Below are 17802 nucleotides of genomic sequence, written 5' to 3' on the forward strand. Positions count from 1 at the left end.
CCAAATATGTTAGAGGACTTTTACAATAATTACATGTATATATATGTATGTGTGTTTATATGCCTATATATAAAAATAATTTTAAAATTCTTAAAGTCAATTTTAAGTTCTACATATGAAAACATGCAATACAAAAAAATTCCGCCCATATCCATTTGTATGGAACTTTTTTCTCTGTCATAAGCTAAATACATCTGTTACAGAGGAAAAGAAGCAAACACAATGTATCTTGATTAAATCAGTGTGCCACTAAAGTAACACACTTCAAATTAATTTTTACTGTGGGATACAGTAACCTACCTATTCACAGGCACAAAAGCAGTGCATACAGATAGTGTAAGAGTATTAAATTTCTCTTGGGGTAGAATAGAGAAAACAGTTTTATAAAAAAATAATTTATTTGATTACTGTATTATCTTCTATTAGCTATGAGTGGTCTGAGGCCAACTTTTGAATTATTTTACATTACAGCTGTATATTGGCTGTGAATAAATACGGACACTTCATGAATATTCTAGCATAGAGAATCTGAGCTGCAATAACTTGGGTTGGCTGAGATGGGAAATGTATCCTGCTGCAATGTTTCTTGTCCCAGATCAGCTGAGTGCAACCCTTAGAATCTGGAGTTCAACAAGAAAAAATATGTTGGACAAGTTTCCCAAATATCTACCTTGTCATAATTTGTGTCATTCTGTCTCCTCTTCCCCATCTCTGTGTGCATGTGGGGTGAAGTATAGCTTTCTGGCTACGCAGAGGCATAGGGGCCTGATTTCCTTCCAGTGCAGAAACTACTATTAAGAAAGTGATTCTTATCTGCCCCCACAAAAATCATGAGTGGCTTTTTGAACGTCTCCTCTTTATCTCACATCTGCTGCAGGCCGGCCTTCAAATTACTTGTCAAAAGTAACATATGGCTTGCAAGCAAAATTTAGAACATGGGTAAATCCAAACATTTCAGTCCATTGTTCTGCCACTGCTTTATGTGCACCATGAGCTGCAACAGCTTTCTCTAAATTGCTTTAACTGTGCCATCTCATCTTTGATGAAGAGAAAGACTCTGAAAACATGAGTGATGCTTCTGCTGATCACTGAGGCAGGATTTCCTTGCAGAGCAAGTTGTGACTCTGCACCACCACCATGAGACAAAGGAAAGCATCTTGAAAATACTTCCCACTCCAAGGAACTGCCACTGGCTCACTGCAGGACAGTACGGTACTGCCTCTGACATGCCGCCTGGCAGTCTAGCCCCACTTTTACACCTGCTTGAGCATTACTCCTACCACGTGCTCCCTTTCTTTCTTTCAGTGTCATCAAAGCATTTCACATCGCAATGGGTACCACACTGATGTTCCAACAGCAAAAACCCAGTGTCACTAACAATCCGAGAGCCTCAAGGGAATCCAGAGCAGCAGGATCCATAAGCTTTCTTTTGCATCACATCAAGTTCCAGCTCTGCAGAATTAACAGAAATGAAATGAGCTGACAGCAACATTTCACTTCCAGTATTTGTAAGACTGCAATTTTGCAATGACTTGATCATAAATTCTGTTCTACCAAAGGCTCAATCTCCATCCCTGCCCACAATTCAGAATCTCTTCAGTTTCTTAATACCCTTTGACTTTCTGAATAAAGATGATTTCTGGCCCTCCATCTATTGAAAACAATAGCTTCCTTCTGACTTCAAAAAGGACATGTCCCTTAGGGCCCTACTGGACTATACTGCTGCCTTGAGAGTTTGGGCCATAAAAGAAAAGTAGGTTGAGATGTCTATTTAGAGAGCCCTTGATTGACATCTTTTCACAGTGACATTTTTAATTCAGTGTCATTGTTTTGAAAGACTAAAATTATTATTTCAGGCAGGTTGCTTTCATGCAGTATGCTACAATGTTGCTTGACTACTTTCCAAACTGGAACAACTGAAAAAATGTGAAGCGCTCCAATGATTTTAAATCACTCTAGTCAGGACAGAGTGATTTAAAATTATTGGAGTGCCTCACATTTTTATGAGCTCTCAGTTTGCAAGCAACAGAGGCCTGGGCAGTCCTGGGCTACAGCACTGCAAAAAACCAATGATACATTACCATCAGTTTGAAAATAGTTTGCATTTGAATTTGGAAATGGTAGGGATTTAGAGATATATAACACCACCATAATTAACATCAGTGGCTGTACACTGACTGCAAAAAGGTCCAAGCTAAAGAAATAACTGTATGGATACGACACTGTATTTTGTAGCATCCTGTGCTCAGCAGTCCCTTCATTCGAATCATGACTCCTCCTAGCCCCTTGGTCAGACCGTACATTACTACCTGCACCACTGTACCAAAGGAGATGTGGCTGTGTCTCTACATGCAGCACAGTATGGGAAAGAAATGAAAACACCTGCAACAGAGGGGACCACCACCCTTTGGAGAATATCCTCTTTTTAAGGTTTAGTTCCTTCACAGCTGCCACCTGTGCAGGGCACCTGCTGTCTCTCCTGCTACCCTTCCATGAAGCAATCCAACCCCAGGCAGTAGGATAACAGACTAAAAAAATAAAAGATTTATCCCACAATAATATCTCAGTTCAGTCCTTTTGTTTTTCATTTATTTATAGGGGCAACTCTTCTTTAATTCACGATACTGATTCAGAACAAAATTCATTGCAAGACACTTCACAAAGAATGAGATCCTTAGCAGCTGTAAATGGGCATCACTTAACTGAAGATAATGGACTTACACCTCTTACTATCAGTTGGGGATCTGATCCATTATTTGTGGACTATAAATTCCTCACTAAGTTTTGCTTCTTTCTTTATTACAAAAGTACTGACAGGAAAATGTTTGTAACAGTTCTTCTCTTAGCATCTTTCTTATTAATTTGAGAAGGCTCTTTTTTTAGTGACTTTTAACTTTGATGTTGTTAAATACAGCCACACTCTGAAGACTCTCAGTACTGGTGAATCTGTTTTCCTGGAATATCTTGTGCTCTTTTCAGAATTGCATGATTGTGTGACATCTGCTCCACATCTCATACGTGATCAACCGAGTAGGTACAACCATGGCAGATGGCTGATGACTCACCTCACAACACCGAACACTGGTTTGCTTTCTGAGAAGCAACATCTTCATATGAATTTTCTAAGAGTCTTGCAAAGATGTGACCGGTCTGCCTGGTCTGATAGCAGGTAAGGTAAGTTACAGGAAATGCACAGGGATGCAGCAGCAACATTTTTTCTAGGACTGAGGGTAATATTTTAAAATTCAATTTATGGGCTACTATCAGATAAATCCACAAAAGGAAATTAGGTTCCCTGCTGTACTTTCTAAATTTTAGGCATCTAAATAGCAAAATGTGGATCCCTGAATGAGATGGAGATCTAGGCTTCCTATGCAAAGGAGATACAAATAATATCCACTCATTCACTTGAGTGAGGAATTGGGAAACAGCAGAGGAAAAGAGACACCTTAAACCCTGTTCTTTCTGTGATTTTGCTGCCCTGTTCCAGACTGGGCGGAATACCATGAAGATTCACAGCTCATAGACCTGGGCCGAAGGACATTCCCAGATCTTCTAACATCCCATGATAGATAACATATGCACCCGCTATACTGGAGACCATTGTTCTGTGCCCTCCTCTGCTGACTGTCAGATTGAAATAGGCACAGCCCAGTCAGCACGTGTAGCTTGGGTAAGCTGACTTCTGATCAGTTGTAAGAAAACTATTGCAAGAAGCCATAAGTTTACTTGTAACAACATTACCTCGCAAAGTTAACTTTGTTCATTACTAAACTTAAAGAACCTCGGTAACAGTTTGTTATCCTGCTCATTCTTACAGACTCCTTGGCCGGGCAGAACAAGATGACTGGAGAGAACTCCAAGGAGCCATTCCTAAACCACTTAATTTACAGCTCTGTATACTAAGACATCACATGCATGTATTAATTTAAAGCTAAATATTGTTATACACATTGCAATAGCTTAAATCAATAAATGTCAGCTTGTTTGCATGCACATGATTTCCATATTAAAAATGTAATTAGTGTTATAGCAACCACATCCATATCCAAATCCTTTAGGATCAAAAAAAACCATGCCAGCCTCACAAGCACCACATCAAAATGTGACCACCCAGCTTAAACATGCTTCAGTCCCAAAGACTGACACATCAAAATGCTTTAGTGGCCTGTTAACTCTTGTTTTGAAAAAAATCTTTCTGTGGCAGAGATGTGTCATTCCCATTTCCACTACTCTTATGTCAACTAACAAAAGTTCCTAATGAGCCAAGTCTCTCGGAGTCTCAACTGCTAACGCCATTAACATTACCAAGGACCTGTGCGTGACTAACAGCAGTGTCCTACGGAAACTGAACTCATACCTTCCTTTTCCACATAAGCTGCCCTGAAGTTAAAGAGTATCCCAGGAAGAAAAGAAGGGAGGAGACGATGGGTAGAGAGGAAAGAAGGAAGATGTTGTCATTGCTGGTTCTGATTCATCCCATATGGAACATATATTAATCAGGTCTGACAGAGGAAGCCAGCAAGGGTGAGAAGGACTATAATCCAGTACTCACAGAGACATATTAATTAGATTAAGGGCCTGAACATAGTTCTCTTTCAAAGGTGAATGCCATGTCCACGAATATTTTGAGTCATGTTCTCCATCCCTCTAGGACATAGTACGCTCCTTTAAAAAATAATGGAAGTGCTTCAGCAGAAAAGATTTAAAATATCTGTGTCCAGAATAACCTAAAACTCAGTAGCCAGAGCTACAGCTACAGAAATGGACTACAGCATTCATGCTGCTGGTGACAGGGAGGGGAAGTGAGTGCGTCTGCCCTACATCCTGGATGAGTATTCCCACTATCAGGCAATGCCTCAAAGGGAAACCGCCTCTCTTCTATCATTCTATGGGCACCTGTGGATATGCTCCTAAAATACCCTCTGGGGTGACTCCTGCTGCAGGGCTTTAGACATTATAAAGGCATTGCTGAGCAGCATTAAGATAAAAGCTTTCGTTGTGTTTAAATGATCGACACGGTTAGTTTCTCTGAACTGCTACAGTCTGACTACTATCTGCTAAACATAAAGGAAATTCTTAAAATGGCACTGGTGTGACTTATATTCCTTGACAGTTGGTAACTAAAAACCCCAGCATGCCCCAAACCAGCAAAAGCTGAGCCTCCCTCCCCCAAATGATATGTAACGATGGTAGTTAATTCATACAGAAAAGATCTTTTGGGGCTGATATTTCTCTCCTAGTAATTTTATGTCATTCAAGTTCCACTAACAACTGTTGAGTTTACACCATGGTGCCAAAGAGGTATATTAGATCCTTCAGCTTCAAGCTATCCAGAGCTTTCTCGGCTCATTTGGCACCTCTGTGTTGCTGACACATGCAGAACTTTAACAGATGGTCTTACAATACTGGCAGTTGTTTTGTACTGTGCTAGTGGTGAGGGGAAATACTCTACACAAATTGTCCGCAATTCTGGAAAATAAATGAAGTACAAATCCATATTAACCTCAAAAGCCAAACTACAAAAAGTCAGATTAGTCATTTAACAATGTATGTGCTCTGGGTTAAATGTTCAGTTGCTGCAAAATGGCAATATTTCCCTGCAGCTGGGAGAACTATACTTTGCTTCAGTTCCTACCGGGAATATCCATAAAGACTGTATCAATATAAAGGTATTAACATGCATTAGGAATAAGCCCTGAGACCCTTCCTCGTGTGCTCAGCCCTGACTATCAGCAAAAGTACCTCTATAAACTTGGTGTTTTCACATAGATAGTGAAGCAACACGGCGCAACTTAAGTTAACCGAATCTCTCTTTTTTCCTGTGCCAAACAGAATTCAAGAAATAACGCATCAGCTACTGTGCAAATGTTGAAATCAACAGCGACGACCAAGTAAACAGCAATTTTACATTTTTCCTCACCCATTTAAAAAGAGCTGTATGTACTACAAGCTGAATTTTACACTCACCAATTTCACTGGCTTCAGAGGAACTTACACTGTACGTAAAAGACCAGAATTGTTTCTCCTTGCTTCTGTGTGGCTAAATTTTTCTTTTTTATTGTGCCAAATTATCAGATATATCAACTGGGTTAAACTAGTAAACCACGTATGCAGAATAGTGCTTATTAAAAGTAAACCAAACAATTTCCTTCACCAGGATATAACCTCCATGAAATCTATGTTCACACCTATGTATTACAGTATACTATTGCAAATTTAGAACACGCTTTTAGAAAATCACAAATGTTTTAGTCCAATGCTCACCTCTTCTATTTGCTTTAAATGAAACGTAGCTTGAAAGATATTTCAAACTGAGATTTCAGAGGCTTGGTCATTCAGTTCTCATCCATTTCAATATATTTAGTTAGATAATATGTCAGCTACTTTGTATGTTATTTTCACAATGTTACTTACATTGAAACACAGTTTCTTTAGGTAGTTTCAAAGCCCTAGAAGGAAGTAGAACTCTAAAAGCATTATCATAAGAGTCCTTCAAATGCAAGAGATACATTCCAGTCTTCTGCTGGGACTGAATCAATGCTGTATCTAATTTTTAAAATTTTATTTTATCCACTAAGGTTGCTTAAAAAGCATGGTTGCTGGAACTGACTGATGTTATACATTTGTGACTTTGATACAAGTGAAAAGATCTTTATCAGTTTTATGTCTAATTTTATAATGAAAGATCAAACAACTCCTAAGTTTGAAGCTGTTAACAAAAAAAAAAAATATTAAAAGAACTAAATATCAGAGAGGTTTCATGTTTTCTTTTCCTCCCTCGGGACTTCTGCCAGAGTAAGATGACACACCATACTCCCAGACAGTTCTTATACAAGTGCAAGATAATCCGTCTCTGAAAGCATAAATTATTTCTCCTCACGACAAAAGAAAAATCAAAAGAAATGTTAAAAAGACACAGTCAAAATGTGGGAGCATCAATCCCTCTGCTTCTCTTCCCAGGCATAAACGTTTTGTCAAACATTTCAAGCTATGTTCCTCAATGTAGTGCTTTGCTGTGAAATTCCCAGGAGAGAAAAGGAGTTGGTATACATATTTGAGTACCAATCACAGGATCACAGAATCACAGAGCGATAGGGGTTGGAAGGGACTTTCAGAGATCATCTCATCCAATGACCTTGTCAAAGCAGGTTCACCTAGAGCAGGTTGGACAGGAGCACATCCAGACGAGTTTTGAAAATCTCCAGAGAAGGAGACTCCACAACCTCTCTGGGCAGCCTGTGCCAGTGCTCTGTCACCCTCAAAGTAAGGAAGCTTTTCCTCAGAATTTCCTGTGTTCCAGTTTGTGCCTGTCGCTGGGCATGACTGAAAAGAGTTTCGCCCCATCCTCTTGACACCCACCCTTTGGATATTTATAAGCATTGATAAGATCAAATAATGAAAGCACGTCCTATCCTGGGAAGAGGTCCTCCCTTACAGATGCAGAATATGAGATAACATGACGGGAAAACTTCATGATCATCCTTCCAGTTACTGAGAGCCTTTCCAGCTTCTACAACAACTGGTCATGGCTACACCCTTTCTTGAGCCCATCCTCTGTAGAGCTCGCCACAGGTCCATGGTGAACATTTCCTGCTCTTGGAATGTATAGAAATGTATACAAAAGGGACATGAAATGAAAGGAGTCTCTCGGGGAAGCAAAAGGCAAAGGGAAGGGGATAGGAGTACAGGATTTATTTTATCCATTCTAACAATGTCCAACACTCTACCACACACCTTCTAGGGAAGGTTCAAGTAGGCCTTGACTAATCAATAATGGAATCATCTGCCTACAGCTGCAAGCAAAGGTCATTCTTAATGAATGGAATGCTACTTTTGGTAAACCAGTAGAGATTCAGGGGATTTATAAATCTAAAAGAGAAAAAACAAAAACCCAAGTGCAACATTTCCACAAAGAGATTACATCTCTCAGTGAATACAGATCTTTGTTCTGCAATTCATGTCCCAAGCTGGGCATTACTCAACTTTGATATAACAAAATCCTACGGAATCAAAACACAGTTTGTCTTTGTGATTTATTTCCTTGCCCTTCCTAACTAATATTTTCTGAAATAATATCCAATATCTTTCTTCTTAAATACCTTTATAGTTTCAGTAGGCACTCCAGGCTCTGGAACTTTATCCAAGTAAGTAGTCAAGTCTTGATCCACATGTTCAAACACTAACGTTAACTTGGTCTCTCTGTCTGTTCGTGACACGGTGCACACATCAAACAATCTGAGAGGAGGAAAAGAAAAGAGGAGGTAAGTATACCGGAACCAGCACAGACGTACATACCTTGCAGCTCACACATGTCTATTTAAATTTCTTACAATGTGCAGAGAGGAAAAAAGAGCTATCCAAAGGAAGAACAATCTTTGAGCTCTTGATTCTTCAGATAACTACTGATACATCAATAATATCATATCTCTCTTTCATGTGTGGATTTTGAAATGGTATTAAGTATTAAGAATTCATCAGCTATTCAAAGTAAAATAATTACAAGAAAAAAAATATTTTTTGGACAGAGCAACTACAGTTAATACAGAAAATTACTTAGTATTTACCCACATTCTATGCTGCAGCACTTACAGTCATTTAAAAAAAATTGCAAGAAACATTTTTGAGAAACAATGTACAGGGTGTTTGCATGCACCTTCAATTTCTTTCCACATAACTCCCATGTTCGCCATTACACAGCTTTATAATTAAACCTCCTTTGGCAGAAACAGAATTTTTTTGCTGATTACTCTTGCAAGTTCTTGGATGCACAGAATACCTTCAGAGTCGGGATGCAGTCTGGAAAAAAGCTTTGTGCACAAGATACTAATACAAAGAAAGCTTTCTTCTCTCATCACTTTCTGTCATTCTTTTACTGAAATTTCTTTATCATTTCACCTTGTTGCACAACATCAAATTCAAAGTAATTTGCAACGCTCTTCATAATGTCACATTCCTATCTGATTACTCTATTTTCTATTGTTTTCTCTTTTTAATTAGGATTTCTCTCATCTTTTCCACTTCATCTACCATACCAGCTTTAATCACTGTTTTATCTTTTTCTGAAATTTCTGCGCATCCTTCTATGCTCCACACCTCTACTCATACCAGTAACATTCACTATCCTTCCTCAAGTCCCACCTCTAGAAAATCACAATAGGAAACCATCTTACAGACAGAGGGACACTTGTTCCCCACTCACATACTTTACTAATGTGTTTATTCATTTAGTTTTAAATTGTTCAGATCAGACTGCCTTTCTCTCTGAAGCGAGGCAGCAAATCAGTCGCTACTTTTATTAGGTGACAGTAGATTTAAAAAATGTATGAATACAGTTATCGAGAAAAAAGTTTTGTTCTTCAGCTAAACTGAAGAACCTATCATCGATAACAAACCAAAGTAGTGTTGATACTACTGCCTGTTTTGGTCAACATGATAGCAGTTATGTTGTTTTATTACATGTATCTTTCATCCCCTTACTTCAAAAAACTGCTTCCTTACTTCGTGCAAAGTGCAGGATTTCTGATGATGTTATCAAGTAATAGTTTATATCCTAGGGCTAAAGGCTTTATATGCAGGATCTGCAGACAACAGATCACACACAAAGCCTTGGGGGTCACTACTTTTCAAAGATGACATCTGACAGACAGACTAGGAAAACACTTTGTACTGAGTTTTTACTTCTTACCTTAAATCTCAAAATATTTCACAAGAGAAGGGAAGATAAGAAATGGCACAACTATCTGTGAAGACTGTAATCCCGGTTCAAGAGAGGAGTATGTTTTACTTGAGATGATACAGATTTAACATGTTAAGGCCATGATCCCACTTTAACAGCTTTTCCTAAGTAATCTTTGGTCAGACACTTAGAAATTGTTTATTAGCCACCATGTTTTGAAAATGGATGCATGCATGTCCCTTTTAGCTTAAAGAAGCTTTTCAGTGAGTAGTAATTTGGGAACCATAGTTACAGATTATGGAGAGACTGTCACCCTACCTCTACTAGAAGACTAATCTGTACTTAATCTGTAATCATCATATGAACAAATATTAATTAAATTATTACGGTAACAGTGACTGTAACAGCAAATGTCTCGACACATTTCTCATAAAGACACATACAGTTCACTTTATGATTCCCTTAATGCGGCATACACGGGAGATAGATGTCCTATACACAGTAAATCAGTTTTGTGAAAAGCCACAAAACTTCCTGAAAAGTAAAATTTGCTGGTATTTGGCTGGAGGTTAATAATCTGCAATATATTTATATAAATCAATGTGGAATGTAGCCGGACTGCCTGTAACCCCAACACATGCAAATAGAGAGGAGCCAGACAGGTCTGAACATCTGAACATAAACACTGGAAAATATTTCCAACTGTATGATTCCTTTGTGTTGACCTACATTTACCTAAAAATATTCTAAAACACCTTTTTTTTTTTTTTGCCAGGTATTTAATGCACTGGAAAAATTATCTTTTCAACTATAGCAGAATTATAATTCAAGAAAAAAAAAGGAAAAAAGATTTCACTGTAGAGAATATAGAAGCAACGTAATTTTCACCTCACTGTGGAGGGAAATGCTCGTTCTCTCTTTAAGTCTTCTGTGTGTGGCTTATTTTGATTCTGGCACAGCAAAATAAGGAACTCAGAGAAGCGCAATTCTGGTCACCTATTACTGAGTAATAATATTATCGCTGAGTAATAATATTATCTTTCCTCTTTATAAACCCTTTATGTGAAACTCTGAATGCTTTACTGTTAACAATAAAAACTCCAGATCCTGCACCAGGCTGTGTGAAGCACATTGTGTTTACTCACAGAAAATAAAGGCGCTGCCTTAGAAAGATAATAATTTAAAGTACAGCTTATATGCATCCACGATATTACAAAAAGACAACATCTGGCATTGCCTGTGCTAATCATTCTGGAAATAGATTGAGAAAGACACAGCCTCTTTATTTAGTAGTTTCCATAGGGATAAAACTACTTTGTAAAAATTATATTCTTTTACATCCACTGAGAGAAAATCATCCACAAAGTCACCTTCTTTAGCTATGAACATATCTGCTGTCTACAGCGTACATCTCTCAAGCCATTTCCTCATGATTTTCTGTACGTGACGGGTTAGCTTTGCATGTGATTGCCTCTCTGGAACAGGCAACAGAAAAAGGCCTTTTATTGAAAGAGTTACTATGTGGACGCTGTCCCAAGTGAAGTAAATGTACCTCAATTAATACAGGATTTCCATACTGAATACTTTGTAAACACAAGCCCTGCCCTTCTATTGTACTTACAAAAGAAACGTTTGAATTATTTGATTAAAGTAAGATCCGCTATGGGAAATCCTGCAAGTATTTAACAAGATGTTTGGCTGGGAGTCATACACCTCCTGATGCGTCGATCTGAACTAGGACATTGTTGAACACTTATGGAGTACCTTTGTTTTAATGCAGGCATTTTTTCAAGTTAATTGTACTAAAGTAAAAAAAGCTCATCAGATACAAATCTATGTCTCTGCTTTATTTTATGTGTCTAGTGCCTAGTGGATCTTACTATAAGCTAGCGGAATACCTGCCTTCCTGCAAAAATACTTTGGGTTTTTTGAACACAGAAAACTAGACGATGAGTCTTGAAGTCTACATAGCTTCTTACAAGTTGTAACGTAACAAATGCAACCTTGGTTCATTTTCATTTTACAATACACAGTCTGAATGCTCAATGCTTTTATATGAAAAGACACAGTGATGCCAATTCCCTTGAAAACTATTGCGTCTACTGACTGGTATTAACTAGAAAGTCCTTAAATGTTACTGGACTCGCTTTTGAGATGCTCTGAGAACTGCTGTAATTTACTGACTTTCAAGTTGAATAAACATTTTTTTCCTGAGAAAACTGAGATAACAGCGATGGAAATCAAACCCATCAGCACAAGCCACCTGCAAGAAATACCAAAAACCAGATCAGACTGTAAGACCTGAAAAACTGTAGAACATCAGTTCTCTTGGCTATTGCCAAACAGATGAGTAAGTACATCTGGAAAATTAGCCAGATCATAGTCAAAGGGAAGACGGAACAATTAGATATTTGCTGCCAATGCATCAAATGGCGTACTGTTACTTTTATCGCAGGACTAAGCCAACATGAACACATATCCTCTTACTTTGCTGGTCACCCACAGCACTGAACAAAACCACAGTCCTTGCTCTCTAAAGTTTTTCAATAACATGGATTTACTTTCATTTTCTTGGGAACAGTATCTTCCTAGGAAGAGTTACTTCCTGGCTTATGCATGGCAGAGAAAGAGAACTGGAGCCATTGATTTATGAGTAGGAGAAATGTTTAAGATGACTGTGGTGTGGTAAGTAGTGGCATAGTGATATGCTACAGTTTTAAGGTTTCGTAAGGCTGAACAAAGACTCAGATGGAAAGTCTGGTGGTCTCAACCTAACTCTGAAAGGTATTTATCCACACAACAGAAAACCAGCACAGAATTTATGTGTGATTGACAGTGTTTACGCAAACACCACAAGACTGGGATACCAAGACTATTACAGGTCATGATTGAGGTTTGTTGACAAATATGTGGGGGGAAGCCTGAATAGCTTCTGCTTTCATTGTCTTTGGCTCAGGTTAATCTTGTGAGTCCGTGATTTTCAAGGGCACAGAAATTTTCAGCCTCTAATACTGAAAAGCATTGAAGAATGACAGGCATCCTTTGAGTCCAAATTTCAGCAGCAGCCTTAGATTATTTTGTTTTCTGGAAGCCACTCAGCAGCAAGCCCTTCATTTACCCCAACTACTTAAACTACGCAGTCCTTGAAAATAACAGTTTTCCCCATACTTTTAATATTAGCTACCTTCTCCTTTCTTGCTTTTGAAGAGGAAAAACACTCCGGTAACAGAAACCAGTCTCTACTTGGAATCACGTATACCCAATGTATTGTAACAAAGGGGTCGTATTTCAGATGAGGAAGACAATAGCTGGGCAAGGGGAGTGGAACATGTGCGTTATGAGCACCATGTCCCACGTAGCAAAACAGGAAATAGAGCTTCACAAAAAACTTAATCAGCAATCACCTACTCTTCCATGCCTCTGAAAGCTGGTATTTCAGACAGATTTTTCTCACTGGAAGGAACTTTAGTGAAGTACTTTCAGATGGAAAAAGAGCACATGCAGATGAACAGGACACTAAATTCAAAGTATCTTGTATTTTAAGTGCATTTTTTCTGGGATAACATCTGTAGAACCACGTAGGAATGCAAAACCTAAGTTCCATTTTTCAAAAGTATATGGGGTCTCCAGGAGCTTCCCAACGTGCTTGTCACGCCAGCTGCAGCTGCACCAATGTGCATCAAATACTTACGATACGCCTCCACGGCAGACTGCAACATAACGCAGAGACACTGAGACCACACTCAACTGACCCACCTCGGTACTGAAAACGTACAGCGTGACAGCACGGCACTGCCTCCAGCACAGTAAGCTAGCCCACCATCAGATCCATCCAGCAGCAGACAAATGCCTAGAGTCAAACTCAATTAATTAAAATAGGCTTGGGTACCTCTACACTGCTCATGGCAACTTTACGTCTCAAAACCTTATTCTCTACGTTTCTATTGGTTTCTTGGAGTTTGTGAACATTTTTTCTGCTTTACAACCCTTCCAGAACAGGGTTCTCTTCTTGTCTTCAGAAGAAGCCTCTTTCAGGCAGAGAGCAGAAAAGGGCAGAACGTAACATCAGATAAAATATATGAATTTATCTGGGACAGGCAGATGTTTTGCAGATAGATGTTTTCAACTCTGCAGTCACTCACTCATTATCTGCTGTGCGCAGAGCAGAAAGAGCTACCACGAAGAAGCAATTGCATGATGAAAGCAAGGCAGCAGAAAGTCCTGTCCTGGAGACCTACTCCAGCAGAGCCTGGCCAATATTCCTGCTTATGGCCCACTCACCAGTGAGGTTTAAGGGAAGGAAGGGGGATATTAGGATGACAAGGCAATCGTTCATCTGCAAGCTGAGCTTTGTGCTGTAATTTTTTCCAGTCTCTCTCCCTTTCTGACTTGGAAAAATTATTTAAAATGCTTAGCTGTATAAAAGATGTTTTTGTTCTTTTAAGTGTGTGTGAGGAAGAGAGACAGAGAAACTGACAGAGAGAAATAGATGCTCTTGAAAGCGAAGTAAATAGCACTGGCTAAAGTCCGATAGTGTGGGCTGACTGGGCAAGCTTTCAACGCTCAGCACCGACTGCAGCTCTGACCTGCAACACCCCTGCTCTCCTGCGCTGGGCCCCACTCGAGCAACGACGGGCCCTGGTGCCAGACTGAATGGTTTTGTGATGCAGACAAATGTCTGCGCTGATGAAACCACCAAAGAGAGTTTTCATTTGCAACAGAAGCCAAGATTTGTGCCCAAAAAGATGAAAAGGCCAAGCACATTTACTCAGTGTGCCACCCAAGTCACTGAAAGATACAGTTGTTAAAGAGTTTTACTTCAAGGAAAAATACGCCTGACAAGACGTTCTCTGCACCTCTCTTTGTTTATAGCAGCACGCTGTCTTTTTTAGCCCTCACACTGCCATTTCTTCTTCACCTTCTGTGTGAAGGGAGATTATTTTTAATAGGCAAGGACCAGAAATGGATCTGGTAAGGCTCAGTAATTCAAACAATAAGCTGCCTTGCAGAACTTCACTTTCAGGACTCATCCTCCAGTTCACCAGTTTTTGAAATGCTTAACTCCTCACCAGTCCATTAGCAGCTTCATCTCATCGCGACTGATTTTAAATCCAAACTGGCCACACACTGCGCAATTGCCATTACCGAGGGAAAACACCAGCCTGCCGCTGCCTCCGCTTACTCCTGTGCGCTGCTGTACCACACAGACTGCCAGATCCTCTCTGCGAGGGACAGGCCAAGTCACCCCCAAATCAGCAAAATAACATGGCCTGTTATGAAGACAGTTGCTGACAGATTGTTTAGGATCAGCAATAGCTGTCTGACCTATTCATAGTGCTCTCATGTGATCCTCCAGCAAGCAAATGTACACTGCCTTTCAGAGTCATGTACGCTGCTGGTATACAGTGCTGAGAGCTTCCAGTAAGCTTCCATAAGCTCCCAGTTCACAGTACAAATTAAAGATGCTCCAATTCATTGGCAATTCATGTGCACCCTTTATTAAACGTTTTAGGTTTTCTGCAGAATACCTCCGTCAAGGAAAGCTGCATTCCTTTTCACATTCCCTAAATTGCTCAACATGTAAATAAAACTTATGTCTGAATATTGATTTTGTTTAAGTCAAATGAAAGGAGCACAGAAGTTATTCTGGACTCCCAGCTCTACCTGTGCAAGATGGGATACAACAAAATCCAGTCTTTATTCACGTGTAGCTGACAGTCAAACTGATTGTTACAGACTTCACATTTCAGCTTACATTTTGAATTCCTGCTTGTGCCAAACCTACAGGATCTAAATCTAAGCTGATCATCTCTTTCCTGGGTTTAAATAAAACTAACAACTCATCTTCGGAAGATTTTACAACAGTATAAATTATCATTCTTTCATTAGTAGCTTAATAATCTAATCTATCTACACATCAGACTTACCGGTGATGCCAACATATCAAAAATAACAAAGGAAATAATAAGCCTCCACTCCACATAAAAAGCATTCACAGCAAAAAATCAAATGCCCATTTTGATACTCTGTACCATCTCATATAGTTTTTTAAATCCTCGCAATATCACAGCAGTTCCCGAGGTGTTTAATTCAGGATTTTTTAAGGGGTAAGTAATTTAAAATGCAAATTTGATTCCAAGCTCTTACTTTTTACAGATGCATGAGGAAATCTAAACCCCAGGAAACAGGTACTGTAGAGGATGACAGAAGAGGTCTATTGGTTTGACGCTTACCATCAATTCAGGGACTGCTGTTCCCGAATGACCTCCACATTACTCTACAGCCATAATTCTACTGGGGGGTGGTGGCTGTAGGCAAAACTCAGGTTGTGTTTGAATCTGAATTGATCTTGCAGCGTACACTAAGCCCTCAGGAACACAAGCAACCACAGCCTGACTGATAGTACTTCTGAAGGGCAAATCTTGTTGTCAGAGATGTTGAACAAGTAAGGTAAGGGGGCTTGCTAAATGGTGCAAATACACCTGAGCCCTGATGATGTTGCTACCACTTTCTAGGAAGAACGGCCCATACTGGCAGCAGCTGAAGGGAGCCCAAAGCTGGTATGGTGACGGTGATGAGGAGGGGAGAGAGAGCACTAGGTGCAAAACATCTTGCTGTGGTTCTTTTACTGGCATAACAACAGTTTTGATGAAGACCCTCAGAAAAAGTATTGTAGTGATTTGTGAGACGCTGACACATTAAAGCCTTGTAACAAAATACATTTCTAAAATGTTTCATATGTAGATATGGGACCAAACGGTCTGTGTTTCCCCAAGAAGGATCAAGAGCTGACTTTTAGATAGGGAAATCTTCCACGGTTCAACAATACTGTGAACTCCACTGCAAAAGCAGAAGAGCAGGAAAACAGAAGAAAAAAAAAAGCCTAAAGAAAAATAAATGGCTAAATTGGCTAAAGCTGACAGTACTGATATGCACAAAGTAAATAAATAGTGTATATGTTAGTAAAGACAGCTGTTAATTTGAAAACCAAATTCATTCTTTTTAGTCCTTTGAATTGCGTTGTTCTAATGTACTCAAGGAATTATCAAGGAAATCTGTGGGCTTTTTAATGTAACATGTTCTATATCCATGTATTAAACAGAAAGCAATTAGTATACATAGGAGTGAAACACAGTAAAACATCACATGGTTCACTGTCATGCCCATTTGCTTATATTTGGGTTTATTATTATGTATCATTTCTTAAATACAACATTCCTGGCTCTCCAGATGACATTAAAGCAAAGAAAGTCCTTGGTAAGAGAATGAAACAAGCACCACTGGGAAATCAGGTGCAAACTTCTTATAGAGCCTGTTAGTTTATTGCTATGACAGCACAGTCAGTTGACATAACACAAGCTTTGAGCAGTATTTTATGAAAAGTTTTTAGATCAGTCAGTACAAAAATGCAACTTTGGAGTTAGGGTAGTAGTGTGCAGAAAAAACCTGCCATAGATCTTGATCTTGCACAATCCACTAGCCCTGAACTACCAAAGAACTTACGCTGCGCTTAACTTCCAGCATGCAAATAACCTAAGTATCTTCTAAGGAAGTATGCACCGTCTAAAGCCTCATCTCCCTTATATGCCTGGTATCTTTCAGACATGAAAGCAGTGAAGAAAAAAAAAAGAAAAAAAAAAAGCGAATTCATTGCCTGTGCACATGGAACAAAAGACAAAAGACCAAAAAAGGTAATTTTTCTCTCCTTGTCCTCAGCTGGTCATTACATGTACAGAGCATTGTAAACTCCTGTATGCTGTTTAAACCTGTATCCACTGTGATAGTTGGTGTGTGCGGTTCCTGCTCCGGCTTCTCTTACCCATGCAGTGAGAACCCTACAACTTGGAGCCCCGCATGTGAGCTCCCCATCTGCACTTCAGTGTCCTTATCTGTACCACAGCCTCTCCTTCCTGATTTTTTAATTACCTTTAGGACTGAAGTAAATTCTTGAATATGGCCATACATCTCTGCAAATGACGTTCATGATTTATTCCAGAGAGTTCATCACAATATTAGTTTTTCCTTAAATTCTGAAATGAACCAAACCGTGAACCATTGCTTTCCCAGTCTTTACCTGGGAGATGAGAAAACAGCAATGGATATGAACAGTTCTTGTTATCTTA

General features: G+C 39.2%; 1 protein-coding gene across 1 annotated transcript in view; it reads right to left on the reverse strand.

Annotated features, from left to right (window-relative positions):
- CDK6 (cyclin-dependent kinase 6) overlaps positions 1-17802 on the reverse strand; it is a 125198-nt gene that overhangs the window by 88112 nt on the left and 19284 nt on the right. The window contains exon 2 of the mRNA XM_009887911.1: positions 8103-8238. Within this exon, the coding sequence (XP_009886213.1) occupies positions 8103-8238 (136 nt within the window). The remainder of the gene's footprint in view (positions 1-8102; positions 8239-17802) is intronic.

The sequence above is a fragment of the Charadrius vociferus genome, unplaced genomic scaffold, assembly GCF_000708025.1.
Source record: "Charadrius vociferus isolate BGI_N301 unplaced genomic scaffold, ASM70802v2 scaffold447, whole genome shotgun sequence".
Classification (NCBI taxonomy): domain Eukaryota; kingdom Metazoa; phylum Chordata; class Aves; order Charadriiformes; family Charadriidae; genus Charadrius; species Charadrius vociferus.